Source organism: Hyperolius riggenbachi, chromosome 1 (genome assembly GCF_040937935.1).
Source record: "Hyperolius riggenbachi isolate aHypRig1 chromosome 1, aHypRig1.pri, whole genome shotgun sequence".
Taxonomy (NCBI): Eukaryota; Metazoa; Chordata; class Amphibia; order Anura; family Hyperoliidae; genus Hyperolius; species Hyperolius riggenbachi.
This window is the reverse complement of record NC_090646.1, coordinates 634,658,324-634,672,313: the sequence shown is the minus strand read 5'-3', so window position 1 is coordinate 634,672,313 and position 13,990 is coordinate 634,658,324. Positions and strand designations below refer to the sequence as shown.

General features: G+C 45.3%; 1 protein-coding gene across 4 annotated transcripts in view; it reads right to left on the bottom strand.

Moving 5' to 3' along the window:
* PDZD2 (PDZ domain containing 2) overlaps positions 1 to 13,990 on the bottom strand; it is a 467,120-nt gene that overhangs the window by 146,756 nt on the left and 306,374 nt on the right. For all 4 annotated transcript variants that reach the window (XM_068251259.1, XM_068251260.1, XM_068251261.1 and 1 more), the window contains 2 exons: positions 7,688 to 8,117; positions 404 to 543 (listed from right to left, as the gene is read on the bottom strand). In XM_068251259.1, the coding sequence (XP_068107360.1) occupies positions 404 to 543; positions 7,688 to 8,117 (570 nt within the window). The remainder of the gene's footprint in view (positions 1 to 403; positions 544 to 7,687; positions 8,118 to 13,990) is intronic.

The window sequence follows — 13,990 nt, the reverse complement described above, 5'->3', positions numbered from 1 at the left end:
CTATGATCGTGCTTGCAGGGCAGTGTTGAGTTTGTGAGCACTAGCCTTTCTATGATCGTGCTTGCAGGGCAGTGTTGAGTTTGTGAGCACTAGCCTTTCTATGATCGTGCTTGCAGGGCAGTGTTGAGTTTGAAAGCACTAGCCTTTCTATGATCGTGCTTGCAGGGCAGTGTTAAGTTTGTGAGCACTAGCCTTTCTATGATCGTGCTTGAAGGGCAGTGTTGAGTTCATGAGCACTAGCCTTTCTATGATCGTGCTTGCAGGGCATTGTTGAGCTTGTGAGCACTAGCCTTTCTATGATCGTGCTTGCAGGGCAGTGTTGAGTTTGAAAGCACTAGTCTTTCTATGTGTTCAGCCTTTAGCTGGGATGAAAGTTTGAGCAGTCAGTAAAGCATTGCTGTACCTGTCTGCAGAGCCACCTTCTTCCACATGAGCAACAACAATGCCATGGGGAGACCTCTTGGAGCCTCGGCCACCAGTAATCTGAATTCCAAGCCCATCTTCTCCCTTCACCATGTGCATCTTCCAGATACAGCAGCCTTCCTGCAGACACAGACAGTAAAAAAAAAACGGTTATTTTTCATTTAAAAATTGATTTTTTTTTTTAAACATAATTCTTAAAGTGTTGGTTCATTTTTCCAAGATTATATACATTTACTCCCTTACCTACAAAATGGTGTTTATTTCCCAATATGAATAAAGTTGAAATAACGGCTTCGATATAGCAGAATACCAGGGAGAGGAAAGATTTTTCAATGGGCAAACACTGACTAAATCATTTATACATAATTATTGTAAAAATGAAGCACTTTTTGATTATATTATTTTCACTGGAGTTCCTCTTTAACGCCCTTTCAACCAATAAACAGGGAAGAAGGGGCAATTTCAGTGATTGTCATAGGCTCTATATTACCCAGATACGCCCCTGCCTTACTTTGTTTACTCGTGACCCGTTTCATACAGTTCACTGAGTGGTTGAACAGTTTCCAGATTACTCAGTGGCCTCATCTGGATCAGGCGACAACCTCATGCTGGAGGATGCTGTACAAACTATCCTGATTGTTACAGGAAATCCTTTTTGCTTCTGGAAAGATAACACGACATTTGGGTGCCCGGACGCGCCGCCTTAAAGGGAACCTTAACTGAGAGGGATATGGATGTTTCCTTTTAAACAATACCAGTTGCTTGGCAGTCCTGCTGATCTCTTTGGCTGCAGTAGTGGCTGAATCACATACCTGAAACAAGCATGCAGCCAATCCAGTCTGACTTCAGTCAGAGCACCTGATCTGCATGCTTGTTGAGGGGCTGTGGCTAAAAGTATTAGAGACACAGGATCAGCAGGAGAGTCAGGCAACTGGTATTGTTTTTAAAGGAAAAATCCATATCCTTCTCAGTTTAGGTTCCCTTTAAAGGGCAACTAAAATGAGAGGTATATAGAGGGTGCCATATTTATTTCCTTATAAACAATACCAGTTGCCTGGCAGTCCTGCTGATTCTCTTCCTCTAATACTTCTAGCCATAGGCCCTGAATTTCCGCCCTCCGTCTGTTTCCCTCCCTCTTGCTATGGGCGGCACAGGATGGCGATCTGTCCTGCGCCGCCTCTGATAGGCTGAAGCCTATCAGATGCCGGCGATCCCCGGCCAATCAGAGGCCGGGGATCGCCGATCTCCTTTACGGCGCTGCTGCGCAGCAGCGCTGTATGATGTAACCACAGGGGATTTCTTCCCCGCATGTTTACATTTAGCCTGCGAGCCGCGATCGGAGGCTCGCAGGCTGTTCACGGAGACACCCTCCGTGAACTGACATGGGCGGCCGTTTCCATGGTAACACCACTTCGACCTGCCGACGTCTATCTGCGTTAGGAGGTCGTTAAGTGGTTAAAAGGAAATAAATATGGCAGCCTCCATATAATCCTCTCACTTCAGTTATGCTTTGAAGCAATGGCAAAGGGTGCCCATCTCCTCCTATGTAATGCTACAATTTGCATATCAGCATGCCTCAGTCCCTGTGATTTTATCTGTGATTTAAACACAAGAATTACATACTGTACAAACTCCAACATGTTACCAAAACTTTAAGTGTCAGAGAGCGGTACTGGTGGTTCATGTTATTAATGGAAACATCCTGAAAGCAATAAGCGGAGTGCAGCTTTCATTAATAAGGCCGTGTACAGTAACAGCAGGCCCTGAATGGCTTATTGAGCTGCTGAGCCCTCCAGGAATGTGGAGTATGGGGACTCTGATGCCCTCCTGACACTGCCTCTCTCTGTCATCCGCATTCCAGGAAAACTCCGACTCTCCTAACAATGAAACGCATCAAAGCGGCTCATTCTATGAACAGCAGGGGAATGCCATGCATCTGCAATGACTGACGGCTACTAACCCCAACTGTTTCATGTTCTATTTCAGCCCTGTGATAGATGGAGCGAGAGGGAGAGGAGGCTGCCATATTTATTTCCTTTTAGGCAATACCAGTTGCCTGGCTGTCCTGCTGATCCTATCCCTAAAGGTACACACGTCTGATTTTATGCCCCACTGTCCTTCAAACCGGACGTTAGAACGACTTGTCATTCAAACAAAAAGTCTTTCAGACTCCTTGTACACACAGACGACAAAATGTTTGAAATGCTAATTACAGCTAATTTACATGTCGTTTGACAAGTCAGTGGACTGGATAGAACAATGGACCAGATCAAATGGCTGATCAAACGACTTGTTGTTTGAAAGTCTATTTGTATCAAACTAAAAGACTTACAAACAACAAGTCGTCTGTACACATGTACGGACCTAACTGTCGTTTGCACGATAGTTAGTCCACAGAACCGCCAATCGGATCAATCAAAACTGCTATCAGTCTAACGATCGTTCGTACACACGCCAATCTGTCGTCCACACAACCGGTTTGCACGACAAGTCGTTCAGAAATATAAGACGTGTATCTTAATACTTTCAGCCATAGACCCTGAACTAACATGGAGCAGGTCAGGTGTTTCTTACATTATTGTCAGATCTGGCAAGATTAGCTGCATGCTTGTTTCTGGTGTTATTCAGACACTACTGCAGCCAAATAGTTCACCAGGACAGCCAGGCAACTGGTATTGTTTCCAAGGAAATAAATATGGCAGCCTTCATATCCCTCTCCCTTCAGTTATCCTTAAAGGAATACCTAAAGTAAGAGGCATATAAAGGGGGCCATATTTATTTCCTGTTAAACAATACCAGTTGCCTGGCTGCCCTGCTGATCTCTTTTGCTGCAGAAGCTTCTGAATCACACATCTGTCTGCATGAGTTTCCTCCGGACACTCCGGTTTCCTCCCACAGTGCAAAAACATACAAAAGACAGTTAATTGGCTTCCCCTTAAAAATTGTTCTTAGACTATGATGTACATATACCGTATATACCCACATATAAGCCGACCCATGTATAAAGCCGAAGTACCCACTTTTCCCTTCAGAAACCAGGAAAAAGTTATTGACTCCCATATAAGCCCCCTCCCCAGTAGCCAGGCATGCCCCCAGTACAAGTCAGCCCCCTGCCCACAGCCAGATGTGCCCCAAAGAGAATACAGCTGTGTCTCAAGACGCCACTAGATGACATCATAGATATGAAACAGCGATCGCCACACAGGAAGAATCCCTGATCATTGCACTGCTGACATGTTACTTGCATACTCCGCTCCACAAGCCAGGGGACACAGGTAGTCTTGAGCAGTGCACTCTGCACACCATGTTGTAGTGGTTGGGGGCACAGACACAGTAAGGAGCCAGATGTTAGGAGCAGGATCACTAGTGCACAAGCCTTACACTCCTCTGCCAGTAACAAAACCTGTTCCATCCATTCTGCTTCACGGACTCGCATATAAGCCTAAGGGGGTAACTTTTCAGCACATTTTTAGTGCTGAAAAATTAGGCTTGTATGCGAGTATATAAGGTATGCCTATGGTAGGGTAGGATTAGATGTGAGCCCCTGGGAGGGACAGTTAGTGACATGACCATATATAATAAAGTGCCGTGGACGATGTTGGCACTATATAAATATACTAAACAATAATAACATATGTTGTGGCGCTGTACAAAGTAAGCAACAAACATGGGGTACATAATAATACAGACTAATAATAATAATACACAAACTATAGACATTGGTACAGAATACAGAATTGGTAGACATAGTAAATAGTAACAAGTGTAATATGAATAAAATGTACAGCAAATTCAAAGACACAGAAGGGGAGAGAGCCCCGCCCTTGTGAGCTTATATGGCCAGAGTTACAGAACCTGCTGCCTCTGAGTCATGGGGGCGGCCATCTTCCTCTATGCAAATTCTGAAAATGACATCACCTGCATGTGCCACTTTTTTTTTTTTACTTTTAATAAATAATTTCTGCTTCCAAGTGGTGGCTGGAAATTGTAATGGTTTGGGGCTCTGCCTCTGACACAGACCAGGGTTCAAATCTCCCTCTTCAGTAAGCCAGCACCTATTCAGTAAGGAGACCTTGGGCAAGACTCCCCAGCACTGCTACTGCCTATAGAGTGCGTCGTTGTGGCTGCAGCTATGGTGCTTTTAGTCCGCCAGGAGAAAAGCGTGTTTAAGATATCACTTTACATTAGAAAGTCAAAGGAAGAAGGGGTCTGTGCAGAGACACCGATATTTATGTCTAGCCTGACTTCATTCTCACTTCAACCCTCCATCTATCGATGCCCAATCCTAAACAACCACCCCAACTGATGCCTACCCCTAAACAACCCCCCCAACCTATGCCTAACCCTAACTGACCTCCCCAACCTATGCCTAATAATCCGAACATTTGTATAGCGCACTTCTCCTGTCGGACTCAAAGCACTCAAGAGCTGCAGCCACTGGGAGGTGCTCAAGAGGCCACCCTGCAGTGGTAGGGAGTCTTGCCTTGAACTCCTTACTGAATAGGTACTGACCCTAGCCAGGATTCAAACCCTGGTCTCCCATGTCAAAGACTTAACCAGTAACCTTAACTGACCTCCACAACCTATGCCTAACTCTAATGACCCCACCACCCCAACCAACCTCATTCTCACTTTAACGCTCCATCTATTGATGCCCAATACTAACCAACCCCCCAACTTATGCCTAACCTTAACGAACCCGCCTACCTGATGCCTAACCTTAACCCCTCCAATTGATGCCTAGCCCTGACCACACTCCCAACCTTTGCCTAAACCTGACTGACCTCCCTAACCTTTGCCTAACCCTAACTGATCCCCCCCCCCCCCAGCAATAACTAACCATAACTACAACTGTGGTTTAAATATTTGTCACCAGAGTCACCACTCATACGTGTTATTTGGCTGCTCAGTCAGTTGGGCACAGGCTGAGCCGATTGACAGCTCACCCTGCTGCCGCTGAAATACTGGGTGGCATTAATTACTGTGCCTTACCAAACCCTGCGCAGTGACTCCTGGGTGCCGGCCCACATCACATCCAGCTCCCAATCTGTCTTGCTGGCCTTGCTGTGCACTTCCTGGCGGTGTGACAGGTCTGATAAATGTCCCCCCTTCCCCTCCGCGGCTGATAAATCTCCCCCCAGTATCAGAGTATCAGGGGGAGAGCACAGCTGCTCCCATTTCCCCGCTAGCTGATAGTGAGCAGAGGAAGCATAACTAATTATTGCTTTTATTGGGATATTTCAGCAGTCCATTATTTTAATCCTAAGGTTTTTTTTATACTAGACTGGAATTCTTTAGGCTGTCCAAGAATACATTTCCATACGGGGCTTATAAATGATAAATGTTTCCTTCCAGTGAGCTCATTGATAACAGTGAGGACTGACACAAGCCTGGATGTGTGTGTAACCTGCACTTTACCCAGCATGCATCATTCCAGAACACACTGTCACCCTGTGATTGTTTTCATTGGCTATCAGCCTGCTGGAGGGCTCCCGCCTCCCTGTGTATACACAACACATACATGTATACATGTGTCAGGGCATGTCTCATGTGCTGCTGCGCGAACCTAAATATTTAGGAGTTTGTAACAGTTTATGTCAGAATTTATAAACTGATGGGAAAACTACTCATATTACAGTGAAGGAAGATGGAAAATTTTAAAAAGCCGTCTGCTGACATTACCATATTGACATGTCTCTTTACACGGGCGGTGATCGCATGTGCATTTTTAAAGACCACAAGTGGTTTTGCACTGAGAACACATTTTAAAGTGGTGTTAAAGAGAAACCGTAACCAAGGTTTGAAATTCATCCCAATCAGTAGTTGATACTACCCTTCCCATAAGAATCTGCATGGCTGATATTGTGGTGAAACCCCTCCCACAGTGTGATGTCAGGACCATGGTACTGACATCACACACTGCAAGCCTTGTTACATTGTGGGAAATAACAGCTGTTTATAGCGGTTTCCAACTGCCAAAAAAGCAAGCAGCATCTCCCTCACCTGCCAGCAGTAAAAATGTCACCATGTGATAAATGTCAGAATGTAAATCAGGGAGAGGAAAGATTTTACAATGAGCTAACACTGACTAAATCATACATAATGATTGTAAAAATTAAGCACTATTTTTTTATAACATTATTTTCTCTGGAGTTCCTCTTTAAACTGCAAAAATCAAAATGTTGAAAATTATTGTTATTAAAAATGTTTGTTATTATGCTAGTTATCGCACGGATGGTTCTGCGACGTTAAACGATGGCCTTGGCGTTTCAATGCTGTCCATTCAGGTGAATGGATAGCCATTGGTACGATCGCTAACCGGGGTTTCCGCAAATGCTGCGTTTTGATCCCAATTTATGCAGCGATTTGCCCATCGCTTAGCCAGTTCTGAAAGCAACATGTTGCTTCCAGGGGTCGTTTACAGCCAGACTTCAGTGTCCCCCTGCGGAGCTGAATAGCGTTGCATGCCGGAAAGCGCGGACGATAGCCGACAAATGCTTTTCTGCACACTTACTTCCTGCAGTTACAAAGTTTGTCCGTCAAACCATGATGACCCTGAGCAACGGAGTGGTTTCTGGTGAGCAGGGGAGTGGCGCGGACAATGTGATCGGGTGTCCAGCATGTTGTATCTTTAGTAACCATCGTTGCACCGATGTACATTCCTGCTGAAATCTGAAAGATCTGTCATTCTCCGCTCTGAGATGAGGGATTATAAAGAAAATATACATACCTGGGGCTCCTCCAGCCTGATCGCACCTTCGCCATCCTCTTCTGGCTCCCTGGTCACCCACTATTGGCCCTGGAAAGTCCTCCAGTCCAGGGCCAGCTGCACATGCGCAACCCGGCCGTGCGCTCCGACTGCATTCATGTCGCCAGAAGCATTCTAAGTACGATTGCTCAGGCGCAGAACTTTCCAGGTGAAAGAAGCGTGACAGGGGAGTATGACTGGCTGGACTGCGCATGTGCCGTCTGGCCCTGACTGGAGGATTTTTCGGGGCTAGTTGCGGGGAAACAGAGAGGCAGAAGAGGACGGTGTGGGAGGCATCAGGTCGGAGGGGGCTGGAGGAATCCCAGGTATGTATATTTTCTTTATAATCCCCCATCTCAGGTACATTTTAAGGCGTCCTTTCTACAGACTAAATAAGCCCAGTTTAACGTTTTCCTGGTAAGTGAGACCATCTGATCAGTTTTGTGCACCTGCTCTAAAACTGCAAACGACCCTCCTGTAATGCAGTGCCCATATAACGATAAAACAAAGGCATACCTGGGTGGAAGAGTCGATCGATTTGGACGCCGTCCTCACAGCCTTGGACATGAGATAGTCACTCCTCTCCTCGTCATAGCTGCTGTGAGAGTCCTGCCTCATGTGGCCGTCGCTCCCGGGGGGCTCCTCGCTGGAGTGTCCCCCGTCCACCTCCATGGGCGCACAGTGTCCATTCACGTGGACGGCCGCCGGCTCCCCCTTACTCTCCTTGTCCTCTTTGGCCACAGTTCTAGAGATGACCCCGAACTTCCTGGTCCTCTTCCCGCTCTGTGCCGCCCTGACGCTCGGCTGGGAGGTAGCATTCGTAGCTTTGGGTTCACAGAGGCTGCTGCGGCCGCCATTGGAAGGTGGGAGAGGGGCTTTGCGTTTGATGCGACGCAACATGATCAGGTAGATGAATCCGCCATTCCAGCACTGCTCAGCCAGGTAACTGAAAAAAAAACACAGGAGAGATCTTTAGTATTCTCAGCAGCATCACGCCAAAAAAATGGAAAAGTACCACTAGGACCAAATACATATTATTTCTGTTTATGCTAAGTACAACAGATAGAGCAGTAATAGAGATATCCCCCAAGCAGGGGCGTAACAATAGACCCTGCAAAGGATGCAGCCACAGGGGGGCCCAGAAGCCACAGGGGGCCCCGTCCTGAGAGACTGAAAACTAAGGGCAAGGAGAGAAAAAAATAACTTTCTCCTCTTTGCAAAATTGTTCTAATGACTGCATCTGCTCAGCCACTGATGAGGAATCATACAAACAGTTTTGCGGACAAAGATTTGTAGACTGTCCCTGTTTAGTGTGTGGCAGGCTCTTCTGTACAACATCCAGCCCCCAACCTCTCTACCCCTCCCCGAGTGCTCTGTCCTGGCGGGAAGGGGCCCCATCCAAAGTTTTGCAGGGGGCCCAGTGATTTCTAGCTACGCCCCTGCCCCCAAGCACTTTACAGAGTACATAGTCATGTCACTGACTGTCCTCAGAGGAGCTCACAATCTAATCCCTACCATAGTCATATGTCCATCATAGTCTAGGGCAGGCATGGGCAAACTCGGCCCTCCAGCTGTTACAGAACTACAAGTCCCATAATGCATTGCAGGAGTCTGACAGCCACAGTCATGACTCATAAAAGCAAATGCATTGTGGGACTTGTAGTTCCGTAACAGCTGGAGGGCCTCGTTTGCCCATGCCTGGTCTAGGGGGTGCTTGATAGTTTGTGTACCAAAATTATCTAAATTTGAGCAGTTCCTCCTTAGCCGGAGGAGTTACCATTAAGCACGCTTTGTACCCATTACGGGTGGAGACAGCTGCCAACTGGTATAAAACCATTCTTATCTGTCTTTTTAAAATAGGATTGTTACAGGTATTATTTGGAGATCAGAACACTGTGTAATATTTAGAGCTGTCTAAAGCCAGACTATTATATTTCTATCAAGGGTTTTTTATGTGTCCGGTTCACTGTGTGCCCAAAGAAAAAGGAGGATGCAACTGATTTTTCTGTCCTAGATGACTGTTCACAACTCCTAATAAGTTCTAGTAGGTGCTTAAAGAGGACTACGGAGGCTGCCATATTCATTTTGTAATTAAACATGTCAGCAGCCTGACTTCTGTGCTGATGCTCCGCCTCTAATACTATAACCCTCTCTGTGTCCAGCACTGCTGCTCAGGACCCTCTCTTCTTGGCCGCATTCCCGTTCATGTAAAAGTGTGCTTCGCTGCATGTGTGCATGTACAGTCTTAGAACCACGAAGCCCCTAGCGTATGGCGAAAATTGCTGCGCACGAGCGCCTGTTTACTGCTTGGCTTGCACAGGTGCAGTACATGGACGGGAACGAGCGCTGGAACTGTTGGTGCCACGAGGATCTGTGAAGCCTCTAGATTATCTAGTGCCATCCCTCTACTGAGCCAAGTACCTGATTTAAAGAGGAGCTGTCAGCCATACTATCTCAGAAAACAACACATATATAAGTAGATAAATACTTGCTCTACTTACATAACAGATGTATTGCACTGTCCACGTTTGGATTTTAGTGATTTTTCTACAGCATAAAAAGAGAAAATCCTTTTTAGCATTTCCCATTTTAACTGCGGCTATTTTGAAGCCAATCCTGATGTAATTTCCTCCCTTACTCTCCTCTGCCTGATTTGCCCGCCCTTCACTATAGAAAGTGCATTGTCTCAGCATGAGAGATATTGGCCAATCAGAGTGGAACAGAGGTGTGGGGGGGGGGGGGGGGGAACAGGAGGGAAAGAGGCTTCAGCCAATCAGACTGCATTAGTTAAGTCTGAGGGGAAGTAGAGAAGCAAAAAAGGACAACCCAACATGCCTTGCAACTTCCTTTTTGTGTACTAAATTTTGTGTGTACAGGTAAACTGGGGAATGATCATTTATCAACAAGAAAAGTAATAGATTTTAACTTTTGGATTTCCTGGTTAGCATTCTTATTACTTGTTTACCAGATACAAATAAAGAATTGATTTTTTATTTTATGCCCGACAGTTACACTTTAAAGAGAAACCGTGACCAAGAATTGAACTTCATCCCAATCAGTAGCCGATACCCCCTTTTACATGAGAAATCTTTTTCTTTTCACAAAAGGATCATCGGGGGCGCTGTACGGCTGATATTGTGGTGAAACCCCTCCCACAGTGTGATGTCAGGACCATGGTCCTGCCAGTTTCCTGGCTGTGAACCTTGTTGTATTGTGGGAAATAACTGCTTTTTCCAACTGCCAAGCAAGCAGCATCTCCCTCTCTGCATAGAACTCTCAATAACGAACATTCCGTACAGATCACCTGACAGAGCTAAAGAGGTCACCACCAGTGATACATTTCAGACTGTAAATCAGGGAGATGAACGATTTTGCAATGGGCAAACACTGACTAAATAATCTATGAAGGAATATTGTAAACAGTAAGCAATGTTATTCATGATGTTAATCTAACTACAGTTCCTCTTTATTACAGAAATCACCTGCTGCTGCATTGGGTAAAAAAAAAAGTGTGAACAGTCAAAGTGTCATTTTGGTTCTTATGCCCTTTAAAACTTCAGAATACAATAATAACTATTATTAAACACAACAATAGCCTGGCCACATGGGAAGCTATAATGCTGTGTTCCTGTGACCAGAGACTTTCACAGAGTGCCTGTGCAGAGAGTGTTCCGGCTCTCTGTTAGCTCTGCCAGGAATGGTTCTGTGGAAAGCCGCCATGAGGAGTGATGTCACCTGCTGGAGATGTGTGTGAGCTCCGCATATTGTGCTCTGTGGAATTCACAGAATGTCACTCAGCCCAGGAGAGGAAAAGCAAATGTTCTACATCTTAAGGGGGAATCCAGCCAGCACTGAAATCTTAGGTTCTTCCTTAAATGCTCAGACCTTAAAGGAAACCAGAGTTCAGCATAATGGGGGTATTTATACTTATCTGAGGCTTAATCCTCCAGCCCAATGAGGCGCATGAGCTGTCTGGCTGTCCTCTCCGGCCTTTACTTTCACCTTTAATCGCTCCCAGTAATCTGGCTAGCCACGTTCTTCTGCGCATGCCCAGCGCAGAACGAGCCTGGGCAGTAAGGAGGGGGGGGGGGGGCACAAGACAGAGGAGGTACCAGGTTAAGGTAGCAGCCAGAAAGGACATAAGGGAGCCCACGCACCTCATGGGGCTGGAGGTAGCCTCAGGTAAGTATACATACGCCCATTATGCAGGTCTGTGGTACATTTTAAAGAGGCCCTGTAGTGACAAATAGTAGAATGCTGTAAATTATTCAGGATATCCCCTTTTAATGTCATTTTCCTGGTTTCATCATCAGAACTACTTCCAATAGCTATATATTGCTGTATATATCCCCACCCTCCCTCACTGAGGCTCAGCCTAGGCTGTTCATTATGCAAAATCCTCTCCCTCCTCCCCGAAGAATTCTGGAAGACCAGAGAGCTTGTCTACTGGCTTTAGAACTCTCAGCAAACAAACATTCCGCAGAGATTACCTGCCAGGATTAAAGAGGTCGCCACCTGTAATATATTTCAGAATGCAAATCAGGGAGAGGAAAGATTTTACAATGGCTAAATACATGTACAGTGGCAGTGGTTCAATCTAACTGCCAGATTAGTGAGCAAGGGAGTAGGGAGGCTGGTCTGCATCTCTGTATAGATCCTTTCCAGGTAGTGCTTCTGTAAAGAATAAAGGAAATCCTGAGTATGGCCCATGAGGAGATGGAACAGTCCAAAATCAGTCAGATTGGTAATACCTATTGTAAGTGACAGAAACACAGGAAAAAGTAATAGTGCATTTTACTCTACGCGAAGTGCACATAGGAAAAAAGTAATAGTGCATTTTACTTTGGGAGAAATGCACATTTTAAATGTATATTTTCAATGTTACCATTTTTTTGTGATAGTGGTCCTTTAACAAAAGCCAAGTTGCATTATTTTCCTTTTCACGGAAGGATTTTAGGTTTTGAAACCCCACAGATGAATGCTACAGAGGCATCCCAGAGAAGAATCATGCTGGTAGAGTTCCTCCTTAGGCCCTTCTGCTTTTCCTCATGTAAATTGGGCAATGAGCACAATATACAAAATAAAGGCTCCCTTTATCCTAAAAACAACTCTTCTTTATTAACTGAAAACACAGGCGCTCCTTTCTGTCATTTCTCAAGTCCGGCTCTATTCCCAGGGCCCATTCTGCACGAGGAAATGCGCCATTCTTCTCTGTGGCAGGCCTGACACGACCTATATAGAAGCCAGAAGAAATGGCTTTCTGAGCCGGGAACGATGTGAAATTCCTTTACTCTGGAGGTAATTAACCTCCCGAGCCTCAGCATGAACCCGCCTCAGCCACTTATCTGCAAATCTTACCCAGAGAACACAGGCGCACTGATATGCCAAATATTTCCAGTGACTTTTACCTCATGAATGTGAGAGTCACAGATTCCGGAACACAGCATACTGTACAAAGCCCGATACTGGAGCCACTCGCTGTCTGCTGGGCCAAAACACTGTGAGAGACTTTATCAGGGACAATTTATGTTTAATTTTAGGTAATAGATAATGATTAATAATAGTATCAAAGCAAACTTGCGCTGTGCAAAATAGTTAAATATACTTAGTGCGTGTTTTCCCCCAAAGTTTTTTTTCCAGCTGGGTGGCATGAAAAAGTAGGCGGGTGGGGCACAACAGGGGCAATGAAGGGCCGGCACGACTCAGCTTACAGCACAGGAGGAGGAGGTGAGCTGATGGCAGCCGTGTGCTCACCAAAATTAGCCAGGTGGAGCACCAGGCTAAAAGAGCCTGGGGAGAACACTGCTGATGCAGTTATACAGAGGAAAGGGGCCGCCCAAAAAATAAATCTTAAGTCAGTTTAAAAGGTTAAAGAAAAGACTTACCTAAGAAATGTAATAAATGATTTGTTAATAGCTACACAAAGACAATGCGTTTCGCATTTAATTCACGATTCTTCAGGTCAGTAAAGTATTGCCTGACAGCCTCTCCTAACTAATATCTGCATACCTCTGAGATACTTCACCGGCCTGAAGAAGCAGGAATAACCTGTAAAACGCATAGTCTTTGTGCATCTATTAAGTATTTATTACATATCTGTGGTAAGCTTTTTTTTTTTTTAACTGTTTAAAGGTTTTATTGTTTTTTTTTGGCACCCTCCTCCCTGTCTAGGTTACCTTACACCTCGGGGTTCTGATTTGCTGCCACTTTTTTTTACCCAATACTTAATTAATCAGCAAGGAAGCATTGTGGCACCTCTGGTATGTGACATACCACTGGCACTGTACTACTTCTCTCTTCACCTCTCCTCTCTGTGATAGGCTGGCTCAGTGGCACAAGCAGAAGCAGAGGCCGTATCAGGCCACACTATAAAGCTCCTCCCACCCCCACATGACACAATCTCTTAGCAATCTTAGCAAAGGCAGAAAACTGCCATGGCAGCTTTTCAGAAAGGGGGAGTGGCTAACCAACAAAACCGGGATTTTATAACACAGGTAGTCAGTTTTTAAACATGTTTTCCTGGTACTCTGTTATAACTTCTGCTGCCTGTGAAGATGGCGTGGATTTTATTTTAACACCGGAGGTCCACTTTTATCCTCGGTTTCCATCTACCCACATGAGAACCGAAGAAAGAACTTATCAGAGATTTAAAAACAAAAACACACACGTTCCGTTTCCAAAATCTGCCAAGTAATCATGTTCTAGTCTGCGCCATCTACAATAAAATATAAACTTTTATTTGTAACAGTCCATAAAATCCCCAGTTTAGAGATCAGCTTCCTGATAAGCAGTCCACTTAGTATGTTGAAATTGTGCATA